The following is a 27,868-nucleotide window of genomic DNA, read 5'->3' as shown; positions in this document are numbered from 1 at the left end:
TATTTGAGATGAAGACTAGAAATTGATAATGGAAAGATACAGGTTTTATGAACTTGGCAAGAAGTTAAATTAACTGGTGTTCCAATGGAAATATGAGAAGTGGTTCAGTCTGTGAAGCTGACAGCAGATGCATCTCAGAGATAACGTGAAAAGCTACAATATCTTTTTGTGAAACCTTGACCGTTAGAAAAATAAGAAAATAGGATGTTTTTGCAGAAGTTAACTTCACTGTGCTTTTCTCTGTGCGTTCATAAAACAAAGATTGTTAGTCACTTCCTTAAAACGTTTTGTATACAGACTCCGGATATTCTTTAGGTTACAAATATACAGGTTGTTCGGATATTCCGGTTGCAGACTTGTAGAACTTGTAGAGGGGAGTAAGTACATAACACTTTGGATAGCAACCCATATCTGGAAACGTACCGTTTCCGTTCTACAACTGTTTCCGGTCCAGATCTGTAACGCGTCCACGTCTGCTGAGGGGAAGAGAAAAGTCTCAGAGTTTCTCTTGTCCTGGTATGCAACAGGGAAGGCAGAATGACGTGCACTACACCAGACGGTCACCTGTTGTTGCAATGTGTCAGTACTATTCTGTGCGAACAGTATGTTGGGTCCTGTTTTTGCTTTGGAATAAAGAAAACGCGTAATGAAAAAAATGTGTGAAATCTGATGGGACTTTACTGCTAAGGTCATCAGTCCCTCAGCTTACACACTACTTAACCTTAATTATCCTAAGGACTAACACACACACACACACACACACACACACACACACACCAATGCCCGAGGTAGGACTCGAACCTCCGACGGGACCAGCCGCACAATCCATGACTGCAGCGCCCTAGACCGCTCGGCTAATCCCGCGCGGCAAAACACGTAATGTTTGAGTGTTAATACAAACAGATGTGCTTAAATGATAAATGAATGTTTCGTTATGTTTCCTTTAGAATTGTATTTCATTACGCCTAATTCAACTCCTCAAGCAGAAGTGGGTGAGTTAAACACATGAATTGAAACAGAACGTTTCCGGACATGGGTTCCCATACAAAATATTATGTACTCACTTCCTTCTACAGGTCCTGGAAGCATGTAACGGAAATTTCGAAACACCCTGTAGAAAATAGAATCTTCATGAAGTTTATCTATTATGAGTCTTCTACAAACTGTGACCGTGCATCAAATGTAAATACGGATAAAACTGACCAGTCACTTTTTAAAATATTTTTTTTATTTCCTTAAAACAAGACGGAAACATCAGAAGAGTTGATATATTTAAGTATTGGAGAGAACAGGTCTAATAAAGTGGATTTGGAAACACGATATCTAAAGAAAGATCAGAGAGAATGAAATTAGCATAAAAATTCACCCAAAATCGATATAATAAAAGAGCAATATCATTTCAGGCAAAAATTAAACACTATGAAACAGTAATTAAACCAGAAGCACTTTACGGATCTAAATACCTGACACTGAATAAAAGGGGTGGACCAGAAGAATTGGAAAAGAAAGAAAGCACAATAAAGAGGAGAAGGTTAAAGGTTTGCGGTCATATTAAGAGAATGAATGACAATTCATTTTCAGATTTTCAGAGAATGAATGACAATTCATTTTCAGATTTAAAAAAGAAATACGGGAAGGCTGGAAGAGAGAAGAAGGGATCTGAGAAAACCTAACGTCACAGAAGACACCAATCAGACAGGGAAAATTTGAGGCTACTGATCAACACTGCAAAATTTCCTGTCCAACGACAAAAACCATAATCTAGGAGGCTGATGTGAAACGAACGGAGACGGGCAATCAGCTAAGGCATGAAGAAGGTCTAGAAAGATAAAAAGATAAAGATTGTACCTTAGTCTCAGGTTCCTAGAGGTCTATAATTGGTCAAGTTCTGTAAACTAGTTTCGCACCTTTCCAGGCTTATCTTTGCAGTAAATTTGTAATCTTAGTGAAAGTAATAAGCGCCGTCGTAACGGATATTGTAAACTGATGAACTGGAAAAGGGTCTTGCCTGTTTCGCCATCTAAGATGGAACGATATATATTACCGGTATTTCTCAGCGAAGAAAAGGGAGGTGTTGATTTACAGATGCGCTTCACCATGCTGCAGCTGAAGGTACTCAATTAAATCCCATATTCATTACCTCGGTCATCGGATGTGATGGGGCTGCGTTTAAGTCACTGGACACTCAGCGGGAGCGGAGTTCAATCCCTGTCCGTACACCAGGTGTGGGTTTTACCCTTAAGATGAATGCCAAGGTGGTTCTCTTTAAAATGAATTCCAATTCAGTTCGACTACATGATCAATCTGTAATGATCTCATCATCTACGGAGAATTAAATCCTACTTCCCGATTTCTATCTTAGAATCTCAAGGAATGAGGACATATCACAGTACTGAAGATGACCCACTCATTGCGTGACACTGTCTCGCTCAGATATATCTTAGATGGTGTGCTGCAAGAATATGTGAGCCGTCTCACACCACACGCGAAATGCAACACATGGACAGCGTTCCGAGAGCAGCCGTTACTCCGCAGGTTGCAGAAACAAGTGCCACGAAGTCTAACAGCAAAGTGACACATCAAAAGAAGAAGAATAGGATACGGCCCTTCTGCCATACATGCCGAGGGGGGACGGACAGAATCAGAAGTGTGTTGTCCAAGCACGACGCAAAGACTGTTTATGAACCGACGAACATCAATGAATGCCTCAGATCAGCGAATGTGTCGAGAATTTCGGCATGTCCTGAACATTTGGAGAAGTCTATGTTGAATAGATTGGACGATTAATCATCACCAGGATCAGTGAGCATCAGCGGCAGGTTGGGATAAGTGGAAAAAACGGCCGTGTCGGAGCACCCACTATGTGAGGCCGGCGACAGAATAAACTTCGCCGACATGACAGTTTGGAAAAGAGCTACGAAACTTGCTAGTTCAGCGAGGTCATAGAAATCCACATACATGAGAGCACCTTCATCAAGCAGAAGGAAAACCTTGAGCAAAACGGATTCTGGATACCCGTCCTGCAGTGAACGACCGTTGTAGGTAGGAAGGACAGAACCACAAACCTCATACTCGACTCCAATCAAGGGAAAGAATGAAAGCACGTAGTTCAACAGAACAACGTCTCATGGAGTACATCCTGTCAAAATGGGCGCAGGATATAAGGTTAAAACTCAACCCATCCAACATGTAACCGATACTGGTTGGTCATTCTAGACTCATTAGCTCGAAATATCGAGAATCGGCAACATCTTTAACCATAAACGAGAGAAATATTAACTGTCTCTTTTAGAAAAGAATCTAAGAGAAATAATAAACGGAAATTTAAATTGGAAGGAGCAGGTAACTGCATTGTGCAAGAAGGCATCAGCATCTCTTCATACCCTACAGAAACATAAAAAGCTCTTCCCTGTTGACCTAAAAAGCTGCGCGCAGACGAGTGCAGAGATTTCCATACTCTCTGGCTTCTCTACTGCTCTATCAACGTACAATGTCCCTCATATCGCTCCTCGACCTTAATGGTTTTGTTTGAACAATACGGCAGAAAGACCTGTTCCCATTAGAACAAAATCTATCCCCCTTTCTCGAAGTCCTTTCTCGAACCAGTTCTTCCTCATTACCCAATATTCTTAGCTGGTGTAGTCTCCATAAACTTCGTTTCTTCAGAACACACTGTATAAGAAAAAATCTGTTTTATACATCCATAAATTCCTTTCGTATCTCCTACTATCCTTATTGTTATTATTATTATTGTAAACCCTCGTCGCCAGTTTTGTAAAGACCTCGTCGCTACTGCTGTGGAGGCCGAGCTGCCACTATAATTACGGTACGCTGAGCATGTGGGTTGGTGAAACGGCTTCTAGTGCAGTACACCGCTAAGGCACTTTCTCCCTGCCACTATTACACAGCTATGCCCCAGCGTCAGGTAACAGGGTAGGAGAAACTAGTAACAAAGTCACACAAATGAATTAAAAGGACTACTAATCTTTTTGAATACTTGAATACTGAATTCGGCAGCACTGCATGAAATATAACACAAAAAAGGTTCTCAATGGCTACGTGCAGTTAATCGTAGGTAAACTTCACAGTACGTAGCAAATTCAATTTACAACTATCTGTTCATTTCTAAGAGGTCACTAAAAGACGTTCCCTGTCTAAGGCAGCCCTGGAAGATGATCTATAGCCAAGTGGGCGACAGATGCTCTTATATCTTCCGACCACGCTTCTGTCTGTTTTCGTCCGGTCATTGGCGGATTGTACTCGGCGGACAAGTGGCCGAGACGAAGTCGATATCTTCATCCTCAACGCCGCCCTGGTGGTTGGAGGAACTCTCGCAAGTGGCGAGTCTCTGCGGCACTGGCATCAGCTCGCCGTGGCTGTGTCTTGTTCGGACGACACAGTAATTATTATTGCCATTGTCGGTGACAGCAGCAGCCGTAGCAGCAGTAGTACAAGTACTGCCAGTGTTAACTTTATTAGTTTATAGTCAATATTATTCACACACATTATCAGTATAGACACTCACATCAATGTAGTACTGTTAGTCATACTAAAATTGCTATTTCTTAGGTTACTATGATGTAAGAAAAGGTACTATATGTGTGAGGTCCTGGTCCGATTTAAGAGAGATCCTGATCGCCCTTATCAGATCGGATAAAATAAATAAATAAAGAATAAAAACATAAATAAAGTAAATTTATATGATTGTGCAGAATACAGGAAATGTATTCGTCTTTGCAAGATATGCGTTTGTGCGTAGGCTTCGCTTGTCGAACTGCACTTCCACTGCTGCCCAGTATCCGTTCACACCACGTCTGTTGTCCCCTCCCGTGCCATTCCTTTTGCACAGGTAGGGGTAATATTATTTTGCACGCACACTAACGTTAAAATAAGTTGATTTCAATACGATACTACATATTACAACCAATTAATTTCTTGCTGCAATGTCAGTATACAGCAAGTTTCTGTATCTCGTCCAAAATGCGTATGTGTCACTGATCTTCATCAGAAAACATCTCTAAAATGTTTAGCCTGCCAGCAGTACAAAGCCAATATTAATCTGTAGGCGTGCCTGTTAGATGGTAGCAGCAGACAGAAATTTAATTCCTCACAACATCTTCCCTAGCAAAATGCGCCATTCCGTCAATGTTACCTTAGTATGCGAAGCACTCCATGAGCGAGAAGCGAGATGAAGGTCTGCCAGATTTAATTCCTGGAACTGCGGTAGGCGGTAGGCGTGTCACACGTCTCATTCAGGCGGGCAGCGGCGGCGTCAGTGAGAGGCGAGGTCGGCAGCCACATTTTTCGTTTAGAGCTTCCCTCGCGCAGATATAAAGCTGCTCCTTTAAGACAGAAATAACTCGCCCGGTAAACGCAATACAGGCGCCATCTTTCTCGGAGCTTCATCTGGCGTCCGCGGGGATTTCCCGAGTGCACCTGTAATATTTCTTCTGGCTTTCTCCCGGCAAGCGCCGAGGCGCGCGTTGCTCTGCACGCAACGTTTCTCTGACGTTTTATTGAGCCGTTTCTCATACTTTCACGCTTTGGATCACCGTATTCAACTCTCTGTAGGTGAGTGTGAAATAACATGTAGCACATTTGGTTTTTCGGAAGATAATTCAGCTATCTGAATATAATATAACATAATGTAGCTTAGTCAAAAACATATTCGAGTCAAGCTGTAATCGTCAATGACATGTGTCTTAAGTATTAGTAGGATCACAATTAAGTGCCGGACAGTTCCTGCATGTTAATGAACTTAATTTTATTTCCAAGGCTGAAAATAAATATAAGGTAAAATTTCCGCGTTCTGAACCTGGACGGGACAATCGGGCCCGACCGACCACCGTGTCGTCCTCTGTCAATGGCGTCATCGGATGCGGTATGGAGGGGCAACGCTCTCCTGGTCGTTGTCGGGCTTCTTGACCGTGGAGCCACTACTAATAAATCGAGTAGCTCCTCAGGTTGCGTCGTCATGCTAAGAGCATCCCGTACCCGACTTTTCATCAGGTTAATATTCCTGGCAGTACCGAGAACCGAACACGGGCCTTCCCACATAGAAGTCAGCTGCGCTGATCACTCAGCTACAGAGATGGACGAGTTAATAAACAGAAAAAGCGTTATTGGACAATTAGCAACCCCAGTGAGAGCCCTTCAAGCAAGGTTGTATTACAATGTGGAGTTTCTTTGTGCGAGATCAATCAGCTATTACTTTTTCAAAAATTAGGGCCGGATAACATGAGTGACTGCAATCGATAGGCTGAGATGCTGTAAATCTTATGTCACACGTGTTGTACCTAGTTTTCAACAAGTTTACGACACCTGGTTACATTTGGATGGTGATACCGTGCACACAGCTAGGCAGTCATTACCAGCGCTTCGAGAACGGCCTAATAACACAGATATGTATTTAATGGCATTCCATGGTCTTAGAAACTACCAGATATCACAGCATATCATACCTTAATATCTATGGACACAGTCGCATGTAGCATTATTTCAAATCATAAGTTATCGGATCATTTTTGAAACTGGAGAAATTGCAAATCCACAGTAATATGTGATGCTCAAATACTAACAGTTCCATACGCCTTGACGTACGTGGCTGTGACAGTTAAAAGTAGCTCTAGCTAATTCAAACAAGCCTGTTGTGGGGTTGTTTACCACTGAGGGCCTCTCCTTCGTTTCTAGGTCCCTAGTTATATACAATTCAATACAAGGTAAATTTAAATATGTTGGACGAAGTATACAATTCAGCGGACTAGAAAGATAGGCAGTAGATGCGAGTATAAGTAAGAAAAGTTGCATACGGTTTAACTATACACTACCTACAGCAAGAACTGGTTCTTTAGAAATGCAAAACTAACGTACTACACGACAGTGGTAAACTGATGTGTATACAGTTTTGAATATTTATGAATGAAGTACATTCTAAAAAGAACAGAGATACTTGAAAGACGGATTATTAGAAAAATAAGACGCGCAATACTACCAACAGAGAGGTGAAAAAAGTTATTAAAAGATATATCGAAATATACATAAAATACAATATGTAATGGAAGAAGTAAATGTTAAAGCATCTTCAACGCCTTTACCAAATGCATTAGAATAGGTGAAAAAGGAGGTATCTTATTCTATTTCTGAAAAAAAGACATCAGTAGCATGGATTACACAGATAATTGAGGAAGTAGCAAGAAAAAATCGGACATAACAGAAACTAAGTATTTTATGAATGAAATACTAAATTTACTAAATTAGAAGGCGGGAAAATAAATAAGCAGCAATATGGATGGAAGAAAGGAAAAGACAGTATGTGGAGTAGATGTCGTGTTGGAAAAATAGGAAGCAACAAAGACAGAAATGGAACTGATTTTGTTGTATGATGCCAGTCGGTAAGAAAAAATTTTAAAAAAAGTACACGTTAAGATTAATCTACAGGGTGTGCTAGTCGAAAGGCACGACATCTACAGAGTAACATTTTTAAACTCTGAAAGTATCGCTTATGGCTTACTGTAACGCTTCAATTTCCGCCAAAGAAATCGTAGTGAAATATTCACTTTGTCTAGCTCTTTGCTAAAGATCTCATTTTTTGTGTCATCTTACTGCAGTGTCATAACTTGTAATTTCGCTTTTATCTATGGGAGACAGAATGTGTTGAGTGTTGAGAATCAGTGAAATCAGTCAAATGAAGTAAATTCTAAAAGGAAAATGATAGGCGTGCGAGATGGCATCTACCACGTGGCTTCATTTCATTACCGGCAAAAACTGAACTTCCTGGCAGATTAAAGCTGTGAACTGGATCAAGACATGATCCCAGAACCTGTCTTTTCACGGAAGATATACACGAATTGCAAGGTTCCATGTTTATGTCCCGATCGGAGACACAATTTTAATCTTCTAAGAAGTTTCAAAACTTGGGTGCAGTGAAGATTCAAAATGGTTAAGTGAATTTTTTGAGTGCATGAACTAGAAAAATTTGACTTGAATATTGCAGTTAGTCATAGACACGATTTTATAACCCGTGGCCATCGTAAAGAAAAATATGTTGGTTGGTTTTATAGTTCTTGGTTGTTATATCGTTACCTCTCTGCTAAACTGAGCTTCAGTCCTAAAGAAATAGTATGTTACCATGATAACAAAACCATGTAAATCGTTAAGTCTGCAGGGTGAGTCATGAGGAAACATACATGCTCTGAAGAGTGATAGTATCGGTGATTTTGAACGAAAAACTTGACATGGACATTTGCCCTATTCTTAATGGTGGTTCCAAGAAGAACAGCTTTAATATCAGTTACGTAGCTTCTTATTGAATAACTGTAAAACTCCGCCCTCGAATGAAAACGTGTCGCAGTATACAGTTAACATACATCAAATTTAGTACAAAAAGAGTCTCACTTCTTTTTTCTCTGGGGCTAATAGTTGGCTTGGAGGAAGCGAGAGAATATATAAAATCTCACGCGACGCGCATGCTCTCTTGTGTAAGTAACTTCCGTAGGCCTGCCTGATAAACAGTATATCATTAATGATTATCTTGTCTGTGTTTATGCAGTAACTGCATTTATTACAATGGATTAATGATATAATCAAGCCTTGCTGAGCCAAAAGACGAAAAAAAAAAACATTTGTCCCCCAACGCTTAGTTTCACGAATGTGCAAGAATTTGGATTATGATTCCGTGACATATTGAGGTTTGGGTCGATCCAGGGGCTTACTCTGATTGCGGAGTTGTTGAGGCGACCACTCATGACAAGTGTTCGAGTCACGGTGCGGCACAAATTTTCATTCGTCACAAGTAGCTGACGGTAATACACGGACACAATATGCAAACCCATTCCACAATTTGAGGTAGTTTACCAACGCGATAGACCACAAGTGCTCAAACTGTTAGCCTCGAATTCTTCTACACTACTGTGGTACGTTGTAAACAATGACAATGTACTGAATGATACAGGAAATAGATAGCAGTGTATATTTGACATGTTCTATATCGGAAACCATCCGGAATAGGGCATATATCCATACGAGGTTTTTTATTTAGAATCACCAATACTGTCACTATTCCTGCCTCAACCTGCACATTATTAAAATAAGAAAAAAAACTGCTGTTCTAAGAATTGTTATCTTTAGCAGTTTAACCTCGAACTTCCTGATATTCTCAACAATGGTGACCAGACAGCAGTGACGTGGCATACGTTTCAGATTTTGCGCTTATAACATTTTTCATGCCAATCCTGGAGCCTGTGTGACGTCAGCGGTAACCGCGTGGTGTGTCCGCAGAGCCCGACGCCGCCGCAGTACGTGTTCTGGTACCACAACGACCGCATGATCAACTACGACACGGCGCGCGGCGGCATCTCGGTGGACACGGAGCCTGGGCCGAAGACGCAGAGCCGCCTCACCATCCGGAACGCGCACGACTCCGACTCCGGCAACTACACGTGCAGCGCCTCCAACACGGAGCCCGCCTCCATCTTCGTCTTTGTGTCCGAAGGTGAGTACTGCAGCAGAACGCAATCCGCACCGCACCCGCTCGTCCCTCCCCGCTGCCGGCGCTACTGACGCGGTAACTTGCGCTTTACGGCGGCGAGTTACAACCTCTAGACATTTCCCCTTCCGTGATCTCCTGACTTCCATTGCTGGTTACTTTCAGATTCGTTCCGAGTATTAGTTACTGAAATACATTGTGTTATTTTTATCGATAAATCTGGAACGGAATCGGTACACCCTTATCATCTACATCTACATCTACATTTATACTCCGCAAGCCACCCAACGGTGTGTGGCGGAGGGCACTTTACGTGCCACTGTCATTACCTCCCTTTCCTGTTCCAGTCGCGTATGGTTCGCGGGAAGAACGACTGTCTGAAAGCCTCCGTGCGCGCTCTAATCTCTCTAATTTTACATTCGTGATCTCCTCGGGAGGTATAAGTAGGGGGAAGCAATATATTCGATACCTTATCCAGAAACGCACCCTCTCGAGACCTGGCGAGCAAGCTACACCGCGATGCAGAGCGCCTCTCTTGCAGGATCTGCCACTTGAGTTTGTTAAACATCTCCGTAACACTATCGCGGTTACCAAATAACCCTGTGACGAAACGCGCCGCTCTTCTTTGGATCTTCTCTATCACCTCCGTCAACCCGATCTGGTACGGATCCCACACTGATGAGCAATACTCAAGTATAGGTCGAACGAGTGTTTTGTAAGCCACCTCCTTTGTTGATGGACTACATTTTCTAAGGACTCTCCCAATGAATCTCAACCTGGTACCCGCCTTACCAACAATTAATTTTATATGATCATTCCACTTCAAATCGTTCCGCACGCACACTCCCAGATATTTTACAGAAGTAACTGCTACCAGTGTTTGTTCCGCTATCATATAATCATACAATAAAGGATCCTTCTTTCTATGTATTCGCAATACATTACATTTGTCTATGTTAAAGGTCAGTTGCCACTCCCTGCACCAAGTGCCTATCCGCTGCAGATCTTCCTGCATTTCGCTACAATTTTCTAATGCTGCAACTTCTCTATATACTACAGCATCATCCGCGAAAAGCCGCATGGAACTTCCGACACTATCTACTAGGTCATTTATATATATTGTGAAAAGCAATGGTCGCATAACACTCCCCTGTGGCACGCCAGAGGTTACTTTAACGTCTGTAGACGTCTCTCCATTGATAACAACATGCTGTGTTCTGTTTGCTAAAAACTCTTCAATCCAGCCACACATCTGGTCTGATATTCCGTAGGCTCTTACTTTGTTTATCAGGCGACAGTGCGGAACTGTATCGAACGCCTTCCGGAAGTCAAGAAAAATAGCATCTACCTGGGAGCCTGTATCTAATATTTTCTGGGTCTCATGAACAAATAAAGCGAGTTGGATCTCACACGATCGCTGTTTCCGGAATCCATGTTGATTCCTACATTGTAGAATCTGGGTTTCCAAAAACTAGATGATACTCGAGCATCATGCCAACGACGAAGCTGTTAGCATAAATAAACAGCAATTTAGCACACGTAAAACCCCGACCCTACATTCTGTACCCGAATATCTTCTCCCACTGAAGCTCCCACAGCTACCAATATACCTCACCTACATCTCCCATAAACATTGGTCCCAGTACCTTATAGCCCTTCTCTTCCTTGAGATCACTGGTCTGGTACCGCGCCTCTGTCAGTATGTACCATGTTCCCTCCATCTATTGCATTAATTGGCTTTACTCTGCGTAATATCTATCGCCTACCTCTCCCATATCACACTATCATCCATTAAAACTACCCATCTTTTCAATCATGACGTAAAAACCGTGAAGGCTCCAAGTCATCCTTTCCTTCCCCAAATATAATTCCTTTCGTCTCCTGACACCTATGTCCTATCTAGACGTCACATCATTTTTCGTATATCGTAATCCCAAGAAAGCTCAGCGGATAGGGGGATACAGTACATTGAAGGCCTCTGTGAGGGAGGGGGGGGGGGGGACTTATCAGATGATGTGGTAGGAGTAGGACACGAGTCGATGAGGAAGAGATGTTCATGTATTAGAATCAGGATTTAGAAGAGCTCTCGAATACTAAAATCAAATAATACGGAAGGGATGGACAGCATTTCATTGGAATTTCTAAAATCATTGGGGCGAGTGGCAACAAAACGACTATTCACGTTGGTGCGTAGAGAGTGTGAGCCTGGCGATGTACCATCAGTCTTTCGGAAAAACAGTATCCACACAGTTCCGAAGATAGCCAGCACCGACAAACTCAAGAATTATCGTACAATCTGCTTAACTGCTCATGCATCTAAGCTGCTGAGGAGGATAATACTCAGAAGAAAGGAAAAGAAAATTAAGAATCTATTAGATGACGATCAGTTTGACTATAGGAAAGGAAAAGGCATCAGAGAGGCAGTGATGACGTTGCGTTTGATAATGCAAGCAGGACTCAAGAAAAATAAAAACACGTTCATACGATTTGTCGCCCTGAAAAAAACGTTAAACCATGTAAAATGGTGCAAGATGTTCGGAATTCTGAGAAAAATGGAGTTAAGCTATTGGGAAAGGTGGATAGTAGACAATATGTACAAGGACCAAGATGGAACAATAACACGGGAAGACGAAGAACGAAGTGTTCAGATTAAAAAGGGTGTAACACAGGGATGTAGTCTTTCCACCCTACTGTTCAATCTATACATCGAAGAATCAATGACGGAAATAAAAGAAGGTTTAAGGTCTGTGGTTAAAATTCTAGGTAATAGGAGATTGTTAAGACTCGCTGATGACATTGCTATCCTTAGTGAAAGTTAAGATTAATTACAGGATCTGTTCAATAGAATGAACAGTCTAATGAATAGAGAATATGATTTGGGAGTAAATCGAAGAAAATCAAAAAAAGAATTAGAAATTGTAGAAGTGAGAAGCACGGGAGCCTTAACATGAGGACTGATCATCACATAGTAGATGAGGTTTAGGGATTCTGCTACCTAGGCAACAAAATAACCCATGAGGAGCTAAGAGGCCGTAAAAGGCACACTATTACTGGCAAAAGGAAAATTCCTGGCCAGGAGAAATTTACTAGTATCAAACACAGGTCTTAATATGAGGAAGAAATTTCTGGGGTTGTACGTGGGAAAACGAGAACAGTAGACAATAGAAGCATCTGAGATGTCGTGCTGCAGAAGAATATTGAAAATTAGGTGGAATGATAAGGTGAGTAATGAGGAGGTTCTGCATAGAATCGGCGAGGAAACACTGACAAGATGAAGGGACAGGATATTAGAAACAGTTAAGGCATCAGGGACTAACCTCCAAAGTACTAGAGGGAGCTGTAGAAGGTAAAAGTTGAAGTGGGAGACTGAGATTGGGATAATCCAGCAAATAGTTGAGGACATTGGTTGCAAGTTGCTCTGAGGCTGGCTCAGGGGAGGAACTCGTGACGGACCGCGTCAAACCAGTATCACCATCATCGTGTTATAAACTTAACTTACTCTATCAGTCTCCATCTATCTTTTCCTTAATGTTCAAATCGTAATGTACATATTCCAGTTTTAGCGGTAGCTTTTGCGCTGTCAATCTGCCCGCAGTAGGGATTGTACTAGTGCACTGGCACTCCTTTTACCGAATTTTGGGGCTTTAAATTTAGTTTCATTCCGGGTTAGGTGGAGGTGTCTGTCAATGTTTGCACCTTTGTATGCTTGAACTTTTAAAATCTGCTCCTGATGTGGATACGAGTTTATGATATGATCAATTTGGAATTTACCTGTTAAGAGATGGCAATACTTTTTTTTATGCTCTGAGTTTTCTTTTTCAAACAGGTTCAAATAATTTTGGGTTATAATTTATACGCCATTTCATTATACTTTGTCACTTTGATTGGTCAACTTCTACGAAGGGAGGTCACCAGTCGCTTTCCTGAATTTTCTCTCTGTGCATTGATTTTCACCTGATCTTGTGAAATTTTGGAGATTCTATTTTTCACCGCCTCCCATCAAGACTTATTTAATTTTCCTAGGTTTCTTATGTTTTTTGGTTTATCAACATGTATGTGCTAATGACTGTGTACGTTTCATTCACACATTTCAAGGAAATTTTCATTAATTTATAGTCTACAGGCTTTTCTTCGATTTGGAACTAAGCACGTTTTTTGAAACTGAGAATGTAACCCCGATTACATCCCCCACTCCATTACGGTGTATTTTTAAGGACCCTTTTCTCTGCCTAAGATTTCAAACAGCTAGTAACTTCCAGATTCCGTGGTGTTCTGATCCAGCAAATATTGTTTCTTACATGTCTAAAATTTTAATTTCTTGTCCTTTGAGCGTTTCTGGTTTCTTGAGTGAATTATTGTTCCTAGTCCTTTGACGGTAGATGATTTTTTCCCTTCCGGGGTAGTTTAGTGATTATTAAAGCGCTCCATTGTTACAATTGGAATTAACAGGGCTGAGATCGTAGAAAAACTCAGTGGCATGACTGGATGTTAGTACCTGGGTTTTAAGCTCCAGCCAACCACCTTGCTACTTAATTCAAGTAAGACGGAATGTTGATTTTGCTAAGCGAGAAATGGTTTTTGGCATACCGAGATGTATTCTATCCGTGTTTCTATCGTTGAGTCCTTCGCCATTACCCTAGCAATGGGCCCTCACAGGGCTCTATGAAATGAGCCATGTGAACCCTGTCCGTGTTTCTTTTTCAAAGAGGATGTTAATTCTCCCATCCCTCCTTCCGCACCTCTTGCACGATGAGGACCCAAGGCTTTAGTTCTTCTCGTACCAAGTTGTTGTCTATAGCAAGATTGCAATGCCAGAAGATTGTAACGAAATGCCGGAAGACTTGCAGAGGATCGACGAATGGTGCATCTCAACGCACACAAAAATTGAAGGTAAACAGGCCGAGAGATCCATTACTTACACTATTCAGGATAAAACTCTGGAAACTGTTAATAACCGCTACCGTATGACTAGCCTTTCTCACCGGCCTGGGTCTTATGACCACATCAAGCCAGCTGCAGGAATAGCAGATGCCAATCTACGATTCTTTGGCAAAATCCTAAGGAAATATAATTTATTTGCTAAAGAAGTAGATTTACAAAACTCTCGTTCATCCGATTCGTGAATATTGCCTTGTATACTGTGCCCATTACAGCTAGAAATAATAAAAAATATAAAGAAGATTCTACGAAGAGCTGAGCGAGAGAGTTACGGAGACATCAATTTTCAATAGCCAGCGTTACAAGAGAGGCGTTGTGTGTGACACATTTACTGTCCAAGATTCGAAAGAGGACGTGCCAAGAACAGCTACGCAGCATATTTCCTTCTCCCTCTAGCATCTTGCGAAATGACAACGTCGAGGAAGTCAAAGACATTAGGCTCAAATGGGGGCTTTTCGACAGTCGTTCCTTCTACACATATTTAGCGAACAGAAAAGGAAAATGGAGGAAGGGAGGGTACGGATGCTATTTTCTCGCACGATATCCTACGAACCATGGATGGAAGGTGACGGGAATGTTCCACATTACTAGATTTACGGCAAACGTTTGACACAGAGCTCCACTGCTCACTGTTAACATCGTTTAAGTATACGAAATAGATTCTCTGGTGTTTGACGGTCTCGATGACTTTCTAAGGAATACAACTAAGCACGTTGTTTTGGATGGTGAGAGTTCATCAGAGACAGATATCGGCCGGCCGGGGTCGCCGAGCCTTTCTAGGCGCTACAGTTTGGCACCGCGCGACCGCTACGGTCGCAGGTTCGAATCCTGCGTCGGGCATGGATGTGTGTTATGTCCTTAGGTTAGTTAGGCTTAAGTAGTTCTAAGTTCTAGGGGACTGATGACCTCCGAAGTTAAGTGCCATAGTGTTCAGAGCCATTTGAACCATTTGACCGGTATTGACGGGGAAGTGTGACATGAACGCTCTTGTTCTTTATGTAAGTGAACTATCTGACATATTGGTATGGAGCAATCTGCGACTGTATGCAGATGACAATACAGTGTCCGAAAAAATTATGTCGTTGATTTAATTTAGGGGGAAAATGGGGATACAAGATGACTTCGACAGAATTTTTTTTGGTGTGATGAATGGCAGTTTGCTGTAAACTTGGAAACATGTGAGTTGATGCAGATGAGTGGAAAAACAATAGTATAACGTTCGAATTCAGTAGTAGTATTGTGCTACTTGAGACAGTCACATCTATTAAATACATCATCGTAACGTAGCAAAGTGATATGGAACGAGCACTTATTGTCGGTATCATGTAAGGTGAATGGTCGACTTCCGTTTATTGGGAGAATTCTAGAAAATGTAGCTCATCTGTAAGGGTCACGGCGTACAGGACCCTTGGGCGACCATTCTTCGGTACTGCTATAATATTTGGCATGCTAACCACGCCAGATAAAAGAAACGCATCGAAGCAACTTTTTAGCCATAGGTTCGATCGACACGCTTTTATTACGGAAATGTCGGCTTGACCTAAATGAGAATCCCTGAGAGAAATAAGACGATCTTTTCATGAAAAACCTTGAGAAAGTTTAGATATCCAAGGTATGCGACACACTGCAGAATGATTCTAGTGCCACCAACGGAAATCTCGCGTAAGGACTACGAAGACAAGATAAATCAGGGCTCGTACGCGAGCACCAAGACTGTTGTCTTTCTCCTACACCATTTGCGAGTGGAACAAGATAGGGAATGACTAACAGTAGTACAAGGTATCCTCCGCCATGATGGTCTGCAGTGTATGTACATCGAGATGACAGAAGTCATGGGACGGCGATGGTGGTAGTATCGCGTCCATAAGGTAATAAAGGGCAGTGCATTGGAGGAGCTGTCATTTGTACTCAGACGATTCATGTGAAAAGGTTTCCGACGTGGTTGGACGTGATGGTGGTAGCGCGACGGAAATTAACACACTTTGAACGCGGAATGGGCTTGGAGCTAGACGCATAGTGTATTCCATCTTGGAAATCGTTATAGAATCCAATATTCCACAGTATTAACAGTGTGCCACGAATGCCAAATATCGGGCACTGCCTCTCCAAACCGAAAGATGCGGCAAATTGCAGTAGAGTTGTCGGTGCTAACAGACAAGAAACACTGAGTGAAATAACAGTAGAAATAAATGTGGGACGTACGACGAAATTTGGCGTTAATGTGCTGTTGCAAAACTCGACCGATGTGAGTGCCTTTGATAACAGCACATCGCTTGCAGCGCCTCTGCTGGGCTCGTGAATATATCGGTTCCACCTTAGACGACTAGGAAATCACCAAGCTAGGCGGCGCAGTGGTTAGCACACTGGACTCGCATTAGGTAGAAGGACGGTTCAAAGCCGATTTAGGTTTCCCGTGATTTCGCTAAATCGCTTCAGGCAAATGCCGGGATGGTTCCTTCGAAAGGGCACGGCAACTTCCTTAAAAAAAAAAATGGTTCAAATGGATCTGAGCACTATGGGACTTAACTTCTGAGGTCATCAGTCCTCTAGAACTTAGAACTTCTTAAACCTATCCAACCTAAGGACATCACACACATCCATGCCCGAGGCAGGATTCGAACCTGCGGCCGTAGCGGTCGCGCGGTTCCAGACTGTAGCGCCTAGAACCGCTCGGCCACTCCGGGCGGCCAACTTCCTTTCCTAACCTTCTGTAATGTGATGGGACCGATAACCTTCCTGTCTGGTCCCCTCCCACAACCAACCGACCATCCAACTGGGAAACCGTGGCCTGGTCATATGATCCAAGATTTTAGTTGGTAAGAGCTGAAGACAGCGTTCCAGTGCGGCGGAGACTCCACGAAGTTGGAATCAAGTTGTAAAAAAGGTAGCTATGTTTGGCTACATGGAGACCATTTGCCGTCATTCATGGACTTCATATTCCCGACAATGATTGTTCGCAACAACAATTGTTCGCTATTGGTCTGAAGATTACTGTGGACAGTTAGGGCGAATGATATGGGCACCCAAACGCCGCAACATGAGTCCCACCAAACATTTATGGGATGTAATCGAGAGGTTGATTAGTACACAAACTCCTGCACTGACAACACGTTTCTATTATGTGCGGCTATAGAAGAAGCGTGGCTCAGTATTTCTGGAGAGGACTGCCAACGACTTTTTGAGTCCTTGCCACGTCGAGTTGCCGCGCTACACCGGGAGAAAAGAGGTCCGACACAAGACCGGGGGTGGAGGAATCCACGACTTTTGTCACTTCAGTGTAGATAGATGTAAATCTAGATAGTGACATCATACTTTCCGCATCACACACCGTAAGGTAGCTTCCGGAGTCCTTGTGTGTGTGTGTGTGTGTGTGTGTGTATGTATGTATCATGATGCCCCCATCTTGCTGTCTATTCCCGGCACCTTGAGCGAGGTGTGTTGATTCGCGAGGACTGCCTTGAGCCCAGCAAGCCGGCTTTCGTTATCAATAGCCCGGTCAGCGCAGTGAAGCGGCGGTTGATCCCCGTAGTGGCGTGCCGTTCCGTGACCTGCCCCTCCCAGCGAGGGCAGCCGCCCGGCCGCCGTCACTGCTGGGTGGCAGAGTTCGCCGCAACTCGCGACGCCCTCCGGCCGTATCGGCCCGCGGACCGCCACTGCCGGCAAGTTTCCAGAGAACCGGCGCCGCACCGGGTCAGCCCCGGGTCTGCGGTTTCGCTGGCCGGCCTGCGGTGAGCTCAAGTGGCCAGCCGCACGCCGCCCGCTGCTTTGGATACACGTCGCGCCAGTTTCGCTCACCGCCGACCTCACTCACCGGTTGCGAACTGTGTGGTCCGCGGCATCTCTGTGGAGCTTGCCGCTACCTGGACGCTGAAAGCGGGCCAAAGTTACTCTTGCTAATCTCGCGCATCTCGTCGTATAATGAGTCACGTTCTGGACAATCTGTGAAGGTACAGGAGGCAAATGGATCATTCGCCGTGTTAATTAGAAATACACTGGTGGGAAGAAATCACAACACTAACAAGTAATTAATGCAGAGTAATGAAATTTCGGGAGTACATTTGCCTAGGTAACATATTTGGTACATTAGTAACCTGTGTAACCGCCAGAATGTTGCATGCAAGTATGTAAACATGTGTGCATTGTACTGTGCCGGTGTCGTATGTCAGCTTGTGGGATGAAGTTTAATGCCTGTTACACTCGGTTGGTCAATATGGTTAATGCTGTAAGTGGATGACACTGGAGCCCAAGACAACACGTCGACACTCTGTACGGCATGTTGGGCTACAACAGACGTATGTAGGCGAGCGTTATCCTGTTATAAGACTCTCCCGGGAATGCTGTTCACGAACGGCAGCCCAACATGTCCAATCACCAGACTGATGAGCAAGTTTGCAGTCACGACGCGTACGATAACCAGGTGAGTGCTCTTGGTGTCATATGAAACCGCACCCCAGACCATAACTCCTGATATAGATCCAATGTATCTAGCACCGAGACAGCTTAGTTGCAGCCCTCAATTAGCCTCCTCCTAACCAATACACCGCCATCACTGGCACCGAAGTAGAAACAGCTTTCATCAGGAAACACAACAGACCACTCTGGCCTCCAATGGCGTATAGCTTGACACCACAGAAGTCGCAAATGGCGGTCGGTTGGGATCAGTGGAATGCACGCTACAGGGCATCTGGGTCGCAGCTATCCTTGAAGTAACCGATTTGTAACAGTTGTTTGTGTCACTATGGTACCAGCTGTTGCCCAAACTGATACTGCAGATGTAATAAGATGCGATACGCCGAAAACGATGGTGTTTGCTATAGATAGTGCCGCATGACTATCCAGAGCCCGGTGTTGTTGCGACTGTACGTTCTCGTGACCGTCACTGCCAGCAATCAAATACAATGGCTTCATTTCTTCCAAGTCTTTTTGCAGTATTACAGAAGGAACATCCGGCTTCTCGTACCCCTATTAAACGACCTCGTTCAAAGTCAAGGAGGAGTGGATAATGGTGTCTTTATCGCCTTAAAGGCAGTCTTAGTTAACATCAACTCACCAAGTCCAATCTGAGCGGTAACTAACGCCTACGACCGTTACAGAGTGTATTTGAAGCAAACATGATTTGCGTCCTCATAATGGCGCTACTAGCACCACTGTGAAATGACTGGTCTGGAATCTAAACAGTCATCTTTCAGATGTAGAAACACGCCTACCAACTTTCGTTTAAGTCGCACAAGTCCTTCTTCGTGTTGCGACTTTTTGTTTCTTTTGCTTTAGTCTACCTAACGATAATCACAAGAAACCGATAGGGTAAAACGAGAAAATATACTTGCTGAAAGCAGTTCTGACGTTTTGTTTGATACAGAATCCAAGGCTTGTCAACCCAGAAGAAGTGTACGACAACCTAAAATTGTGCAGGAAGATCGAAGTTCTCGGGATAAGACATATTAGCAATAGGCGAAGGAGGGTAACACACAATGTGTAGTTGAACCAAGAAGGGAAGGTCAGAATGGAAGAAGAAGAAGAACGAAGCGCTCGGATTTCAAACGGTGTAAGACGCAATGAAGTCACTGAGCCCCCCTCCCCCCTCCCAATCTATACGTTGCAGAAGCAATTACGAAAACAAAGGGTAGATTGCTATCCTCAGTGAAAGTGAAGGAAAAAATGGTTCAAATGGCTCTGAGCACTATGGGACTTAACATCTATGGTCATCAGTCCCCTAGAACTTAGAACTACTTAAACCTAACTAACCTAAGGACAGCACACAACACCCAGCCATCACGAGGCAGAGAAAATCCCTGACCCCGCCGGGAATCGAACCCGGGAACCCGGGCGTGGGAAGCGAGAACGCTACCGCACGACCACGAGATGCGGGCGAAAGTGAAGGAGAATTACATCACCTGTTGATGGGAATGGATTGTCTAATGAGTAAAGGATATAGATTGAGAATAAACCGAAGAAAGGTGAAAGTACTGAGGAGGAGCAGAAACGTGATAAGCAATAAACTTAACGTCAAAACTGGTAGCAGCCGGCCGGTGTGGACGAGCGGCTCTAGGTGCTTCAGTCTGGAACCGCGCGACCGCTACGGTCGCAGATTTCAATGCTGCCTCGGGCATGGATGTGTGTGATATCCTTAGGTTAGTTAGGTTTAAGTAGTTGTAAGTTCTAGGGGACTGATGGCCTCAGATGTTCAGCCCCATAGTGCTCAGAGCCAAAACTGGTAGCCACAAAAAACCTTAAGTAAACGAATTCTTTTGCCTTGAAACACAAAGACACGTGATGAATGAAGAAAGGAGGACACAAGAAACGGAATAACACTTAGCAAGGGCATTCCTATCTAAAATCAGTGTACTAGTGCGAAACGTCGGCCGCATTTTGACGAACGCATTTCATAGAATGCACATTTGGAGCACAGCATCGGATGGTAGTGAATGATGTATTTTGTAAAGAACGGAAAAGAAGAGAATAGAAGCGTTTGAATTGTGACTCTATAGAAGGACTTTGAAAATTAGATGGTCACTTGAGATAAGGGATGGCGTGGCTCTCGACAGAATCAGCGAGGAGAACAACATGAGTTAACCATTGACAAGAGGAAAGGTTACTATGATGGGACATCGGTTAAGATGTCGGAAGGTATAACTTCATTGTAGTCAAGGGAGCTGCAGAGGGTAAAAACTGTATGAGGAAGACAGGAATTTGAATATATCCAACAAATAATTGAAGACGTAAAGTGCTAGTGCTACTCCGAGAAGTCTAGCGCCGGTGGGGAGTTCGTGACATGTCCACACCAAATGAGTCAGAAAGCTGATGGAATAAGAAAAACGTATGAAATACCCGACACACAGCACTGATGTTCCAAAATAACGTTCATTTTATAGTACTTTGTGAACCGGTTTCACTACTAACTATAAAGCAAATATTATTGTGGAATATCAGTATTGTGTATTCCAGGTTTTAATCAATGTTCCCGTACGTACTAATGGAATACTCCATAACTGTTACCAAAAAGGTAATAATTCTAGTTAAAACTGACTCAGTATTTGTTATTTAAATTTGATAGTAAATATAGAATCTAGATAATGGTGAAACACTCTGCAGCGGAGTGTGCGCTGATATGAAACTTCCTGGCGGATTAAAACTGTGTGCCGGACCGAGACTCGAAGTCAGGAAGTTTCATATCGGAGCACACTCCGCTGCAGAGTGAAAATATCATTCTGGAAACATCCCCTAGGCTGTGGCTAAGCCATGTCTCCGCAACATGCTTTCTTTCAGGAGTGCTAGTCCTGCATGATTCGAAGGAGAGCTTCTGTAAAGTTTGGAAGGTAGGGGACGAGGTACTGGCGGAAGTAAAGCTGTGAGGACGGGGCGTGAGTCGTGCTTGGGTAGCTCAGTTGGTAGAGCACTTGCCCGCGAAAGGCAAAGGTCCCGAGTTCGAGTCTCGGTCCGGCACACAGTTTTAATCTGCCAGGAAGTTTCAATGGTGAAACAGTTGTTACTAGCGATAATCTATCGTGAGATTTCCAAAATAGAAGGCATGTAAGCTACACTTTTTTGTTTAATGGTCGAAATGTTTCCTTCTGAACTTCAGTCACGTATCTTCAGATCTTCGAAAGCGACACACACAACAAAATTTGCTAGTTTTGCCTTCTTGACGAGTAAGTTTGTCGATCACTATTTTATCACTAGCTTGCATCAATAAATATTAGTAAGACGATCAAACCGAACCATCTCCCCAGAGGATAAAACAGGAGTGCATCGTACAAGCCGGCCGAGTCTCAGGTAACGCTGCCTCCCCGCATGCACCAGGATCGGTTAAAAAATTGATGTCTCAGCCCGGAAATATACAATGATTCGCTCGTGACTAATGTAACACTATTTTCATTCGTCGTGCCTTTCTACAGGGTGACCCAGAGGTCCTTTAACATTTTAAAAATCAATAGTTAACGGAATAATGTGAAGGGAGAGGTAAAAACTGACAAACGTGATTGAAATGACATGGGATTTCATTGAAACCTAGAAAAGATGCTCAAAATGACCAACAGATGGCGCTTCATAAAATACAAAAGCAATAATCAGCATAACAACTGGTTTTTAGCAAAGACGATGTTCTCTGTAGCAAAAGTTCACCATATCGGCCGCTATTTATCAACAATACCTGTAGTCGATGGACAATGTTGTGAACAGTACTGTACAGCAAATCAGTAGGTATGGTGAGAAATTGCCGTCAGACGTTGCCTCTTAACAGCACTAATGAGGTCAGACGATCGAGGTTGACTTACGACTTGAGGTAAATCCACAGCCAGTAGCCACATGGATTGAAGTCTGAGGGCGTTGGAGGCCATCATGGCGCGCGGTGCCCGCTAAACTGTATATGCAAGAGGTCTTTCACACGTGTAGCAATATAGGGATGAGAGCCACCCCGCGTAACAGTCGTACCTTCCAGCAGGTGTTTACCAGCCAGGCTAGGTATGACTGACTTCCTCCCTTTTTTTTTTTTTTCCTTATTGTGATTTTAAAACCCGTAGAACAGGTAGGCTGGCAGCAGCACAATACGCCGCTCTCCAGCCAAAGATAGTACAATGATAATAACAGAGAAGACACATGAGTTGGAACAAAACGGCGGGGAAAAAACAGTAGACACATGAACATAAAAAAACATTAAGCCGTTCACACTCGATGACAATCCACACTACAAACTGTTGACACGAAGCACAAACACTGAAGATGTCGATGGCACTGGTGAACGATGGAGTGTGACGGTGAACACTGAACACTAAACACGACGGCACACACGAGACACTGATGGCGATGATCTCTGGCGCGCGGAAGTCCACTTAGCACATGCGAGTCCGGGGACCTGGCAAGAGGGGAATAAGGGTGAGGTGGGGGAGAGGGGAGAACAAGGATGCCAATGGCTGAGGAGATGGGGGGAGGAGGAGAGGGACAGGGGAGGGGAAGCCTGGGGGAGGAGTGGGGAGAAATGGAGGAGGGAGGGAAGAGGGAGAGAAGGGAAGGAGGGTGCCCAAAGGAGCAAACACAGAAGAGGGTGGGAGGATAAAAGTTGGTAGGAGGGGTAGATGGAGGGGAGTAGGGCATCATCAGGGAGAGGGAGCTGGCGGAAGCCACCTTGGGAGAGGGTAATGAGGGTGGAGAGATGGAGACCGGGTGGGATGTGGGAATACAGGTGCAGCAGTGGGCGGGGGTGGGACAGGATGGGCGAGACAAGTGGGTGAGGAGGATCGAGCTTGTGGGAGGTGTACAGGATCTGTATCCTTTCAAGGAAAAGGAGGTGGTGGGGGAACGGAATGAGATCGTACAGGATCCACGTGGGGGAGGGAGACGGATGCGATAGGCGAGGCAGAGAGCATGGTGTTCAAGGATTTGAAGGGATTTATAAAAGGTAGGGGGGACCGAGATCCAGGCCAGATGGGCATAACAAAGGATGGGGTGGATAAGGGATTTATAGGTGTGGAGTATGATGGAGGGGTCCAGACCCTACGTATGGATGGAAAGGAGCTTGAGGAGACGGAGTCGTGAGTGTGCCTTGGCTTGGATTGTCCAGAGATGGGGGTCCGGGAGAGTCAACGGACGAGGGTGACGCCAAGGTACTTAAGGGTGGGGGTGAGGGCCATAGGACGGCCATAGATGGTGAGATAGAAATCAAGGAGGCGGAAGGAAGGCGTGGTTTTGCCTACAGTGATCGTCTGGGTTTTGGAGGGATTGACCTTGAGCAACCACCGGTCAGGATGGGATTGGAGATGGTGTCGGGAGCGCTCAGGGTGGGGGCAAGGGCAAGGAAGGCGGTGTCATCGGCAAACTGGAGAAGGTGGACGGGGGGTGACGGCGGCGGCATGTCTGCCGTATATAAAAGGTACAGAAGGGGGGAGAGGACGGAGCCTTGGGGCACACCGGCGGAGGGAAGAAAGATGTAGGAATCCGTGTTATGGGTGGTGATGTAGGAAAGACGGTGGGAGAGAAAGGCGCCGATCAGACGGACGTAGTTAATGGGAAGGGCGAAGGTTTGGAGCTTGAAGAGGAGACCGGAATGCCACCCACGGTCATAAACACGTTCGAGGTCCAGGGAGAGGAAGATTGCAGAGCGACGGGAATTAAGCTGTTCGGAAAGGAGATGATTGAGGTGAAGGAGAAGGTCGTCGGAAGAGAAGGACGGCTGAAAGCCACACTGGGTAACGGGAAGGAGGCGGTGCTGGCGGAGGTGCTGGTGGATGCAGCAGGTCAGGATAGATCCCAGGACCTTGCTGAAGACCGAGGTAAGGCTGATGGGACGGTAGGAGGAGACGGCGGACGGCGGTTTACCAGGTTTAAGGAACATCAGGATATGGGAGGTTTTCCACAGGTCGGGGTAGTAACCGGTGGACCGGACTACATTGTAGAGCCTGGCCTGGGTGGAGAGGAAAGAGACAGGAGCTTCACGAAGGTGACAGTAGGTGACTCGATCATGACTAGGAGCAGTGTTGCATTTCGTGCGGAGTGTAGCAATAAGATCCTGTGTAGTGATAGGGGCATTGAGATCCGTGTGTGCCATGTTGTCCAAGTACTGGAAACCACGTGCAAGGGGAGGGACAGAGGTGTCAGATCGATTGAAGACATCCGGGAAGAGGAAGTAATCGAACTGGGGATCATCAGGGATGGAAAAGACATCGGAGAGGTAAGAGGCAAAGTGATTGGCCTTACTAAGGGTGTCAGGGAAGGGATGATCATTATGGAGAAGAGGATAGTAGGGGGAGGGTTTAGTTCGGGTAAGGCAACAGAAGGCTGACCAGAACTTGGACGAGTTTATAGGTAGGGTAGCATTTAAATGGGTGCCTGTCTGTAGCCAGTCCCGGCGTTTCTTAGCCGCGAGTAAATTACGAATGTGTCGCTGGAGTTGCCGGTGGTGTCGGAGTGTGTCCGGGTCACGCGTGTGGAGAAAGGCACGGTAGAGACGACGGGATTCACAGAGGAGGAGGACGGCCTGTGGGGGTAGGGTAGGAAGGTGTGGGTGGATGGCGACAGTAGGGACATGGGCCTCGACGGCCTCAGACAAGGTCTGCTGGAGAAAGGAGGCAACATGGGTTACATCGTCAGGGTGGCAGTAGGTGAAGGGGTGGCTATCGACCTGGGTGGGGAGGGTAACGCAGTAGGCATTCCAGTTGGCATGGGAATAGTCATGGACATACTTTGGGGGAGGGTTAGTATGAGGGTCAGGGCAGGGGCAACGACCATCTGAAACGGTGAGGAGGACAGGGAGATGGTCGCTACCAATAGGCTCCAGGACATCCACCGTTATGCGGCCAAGGAGGTTAGGGGAGGAAAGGATAACATCGGGAGTGGAGTTGTATTCGGGACGGGTGTGCTGGGGGATGGGGATGAGGTCGCCTTGAAGGGAGGAGAGGAACTGATGCCACTGCCGTAACTGGGCAGCGGAACGACTACGGATGTTGAGTTCTGCGGCGATCACGTAGGAGGAGAAGGTACGGTCAATGTGGGAGAGGAAGTCGAAGCGAATAGGGGCGTTAGGGTGGACATAGATGGTGGCGCAGGTAACAGTACGGCCGGGGAAGAAGAGACTGAGGATCAAGTGTTCGGTGGGGTTGGGAAGGAGAGGTTGGGGCCGAACTGGGATCTGGCGGTGGTGACCAATGGCAACTCCACCACGCGCAATCGGGAGAGGGTTATCGGAGCGGTGAAGGAGGTAGGGCGATGTGTGGACGGTGTGGTGGGGTTGGAGGAAGGTTTCATTGAGGAGGAAGGCATCCACGCGGTGGGTGGCAAGGGTGTGCAGGAAGAGGTTCTTGCTGGCGGGAATGGAGCCGATGTTGTTGAAAAGGATATGGTGCTGTCGCGCCATGACAGGGATTTAGACAAAGGTGTGAAGACGGGAGAAGGTGAAATGGGCCTGGTTGTTGGAGTAGGTGGCATACATTTTTAAGTGGAAAATGGAACGGGTGGCGAGGGAGACCTGTTGGAGGATGTGAGGGTGCTGGAAAGGGTGGACGTTTTGCAGGACAATGGTGAGGAACCTGATGATGTCCTCAGCAGTGGGGGGGAGGGGACGAAGGGAATTACCAGGAGGGGTGGGGGCATCCAGGGGATGGACAGGGACGGTGAGTTCAGGAGTAGTCGTAGGGGGTCGGGCTTTACACTTCTGGAAGTAGATGGGATGGGGGAGATTGCAGGTATTACAGGAAGGAGGGGATTGAAGGTTAGGGCACTGCCGGAGGAAGTGCACTTGTCTACAATGCGGGCAGGTGAGGGCATCGCGGCACTTGGCTGTTGGGTGTGCGTTACAGTGCAGACACCTCTGGCAGTTCAGGGATTGAGGATGGGAATGGGAGGGGTCGACCTTACAGCGCTGGTTGAAGAGGAGGGCAACCTCCTTCAGGAGACGATCAATGGAGGGGGCGTCCTCGGAGAAAACCCACATAAGGCAGGTGGGGCCGGCCAAGTTGAAAATGCGGCAGACCGCCAGCACCTCCAGTGTGGGATGTGCCTTGAGCTCTGCCAACACCTCCTCCTCCGTGATCGTCGGACTCAGCTGAGTGATCACGGCAGTGAGGGTCGGCGGGCGACTCGGGGGTTGGGGTTTGTGGGTAGGAGATGGAGAAGGAGCAGGGGTGAGGGAGGTGTCGGGGCCAAAACGGGTGATGGGGAGGCGAGAGAGGATGTCAGTATGGAGGGTGGGACTGGGGGAGGAGATGAGAACAGAATCCCATCTGGGAGTGAGGAGGGAGATGGAGGCACCAGGGAAGTGTTGGCAGAGGGGAGATTCCGGGCCTCGAGAAGGGAAGGATCGGGATGGGAGAGGAGGTATTTGTATAAAGAGGGGAGGAGGAGAAGGAGGATGAGGCGGTGGGAGCAGGGCCAGGCAGGGAGACATCCATTTCATCCTGAGGGGGGGAAGGAGGATGGGGCGGGGCCTTTTTGGGAGTGGAGGAGGTGGTGGTGCTACTAGGGTGTTTAACGGCGGCAGAAGGGTGTGTGGAGATATGAGGGACGGGAGCTATAGGGAGGTGGCGGGAAGGGGCAGGTCCCGGCGTGGACGCAGCAGTCGGCGCCGGAGATGGTGAGGGTGATGATGAAGGCGACGGCAACGGCGACGGTGGTGGCGGTGATGGCGAAGGCGACGGGGAGAGTTGGGCATGGGTGGTGGCCCGTTGGGCCACCATCCTAGCTGGAGCTGCAGTGACAGGCTGGGGGAGTGGGGGGAAAGGATCTGAGCGAGAGGAGCGGGAGGAAGAAGCTGGAGAGGGGGCGACAAAGAGGGAGGGCGAAGGGAGAGTGAGAAGAGGAGGGATGGAAAGAGGGGGGTGTGACTGTGCACACCATGTAATGGTGGTGGTGGCGGCGGAGGGGCAAGTATAAACTATGGCTGTGATGGTAGTGGTGGTGGGGGCTGACATGACGACAGGGATAAACAAAAATGCACAGGACGAAAAGGAAAGGAAAAAA

At 45.7% G+C, this 27,868-nt stretch overlaps 1 protein-coding gene across 3 annotated transcripts in view; it reads left to right on the top strand.

Annotated features, from left to right (window-relative positions):
* The window catches only part of LOC124616008 (hemicentin-2-like), a 1,911,634-nt gene that overhangs the window by 1,836,115 nt on the left and 47,651 nt on the right, over positions 1 to 27,868 (top strand). For all 3 annotated transcript variants that reach the window (XM_047144221.1, XM_047144219.1, XM_047144220.1), the window contains one exon: positions 9,277 to 9,490. In XM_047144221.1, the coding sequence (XP_047000177.1) occupies positions 9,277 to 9,490 (214 nt within the window). The remainder of the gene's footprint in view (positions 1 to 9,276; positions 9,491 to 27,868) is intronic.

Source organism: Schistocerca americana, chromosome 5 (genome assembly GCF_021461395.2).
Source record: "Schistocerca americana isolate TAMUIC-IGC-003095 chromosome 5, iqSchAmer2.1, whole genome shotgun sequence".
In the NCBI taxonomy this organism is placed as follows: domain Eukaryota; kingdom Metazoa; phylum Arthropoda; class Insecta; order Orthoptera; family Acrididae; genus Schistocerca; species Schistocerca americana.
This window is presented reverse-complemented; position numbering and strand designations above follow the sequence as displayed.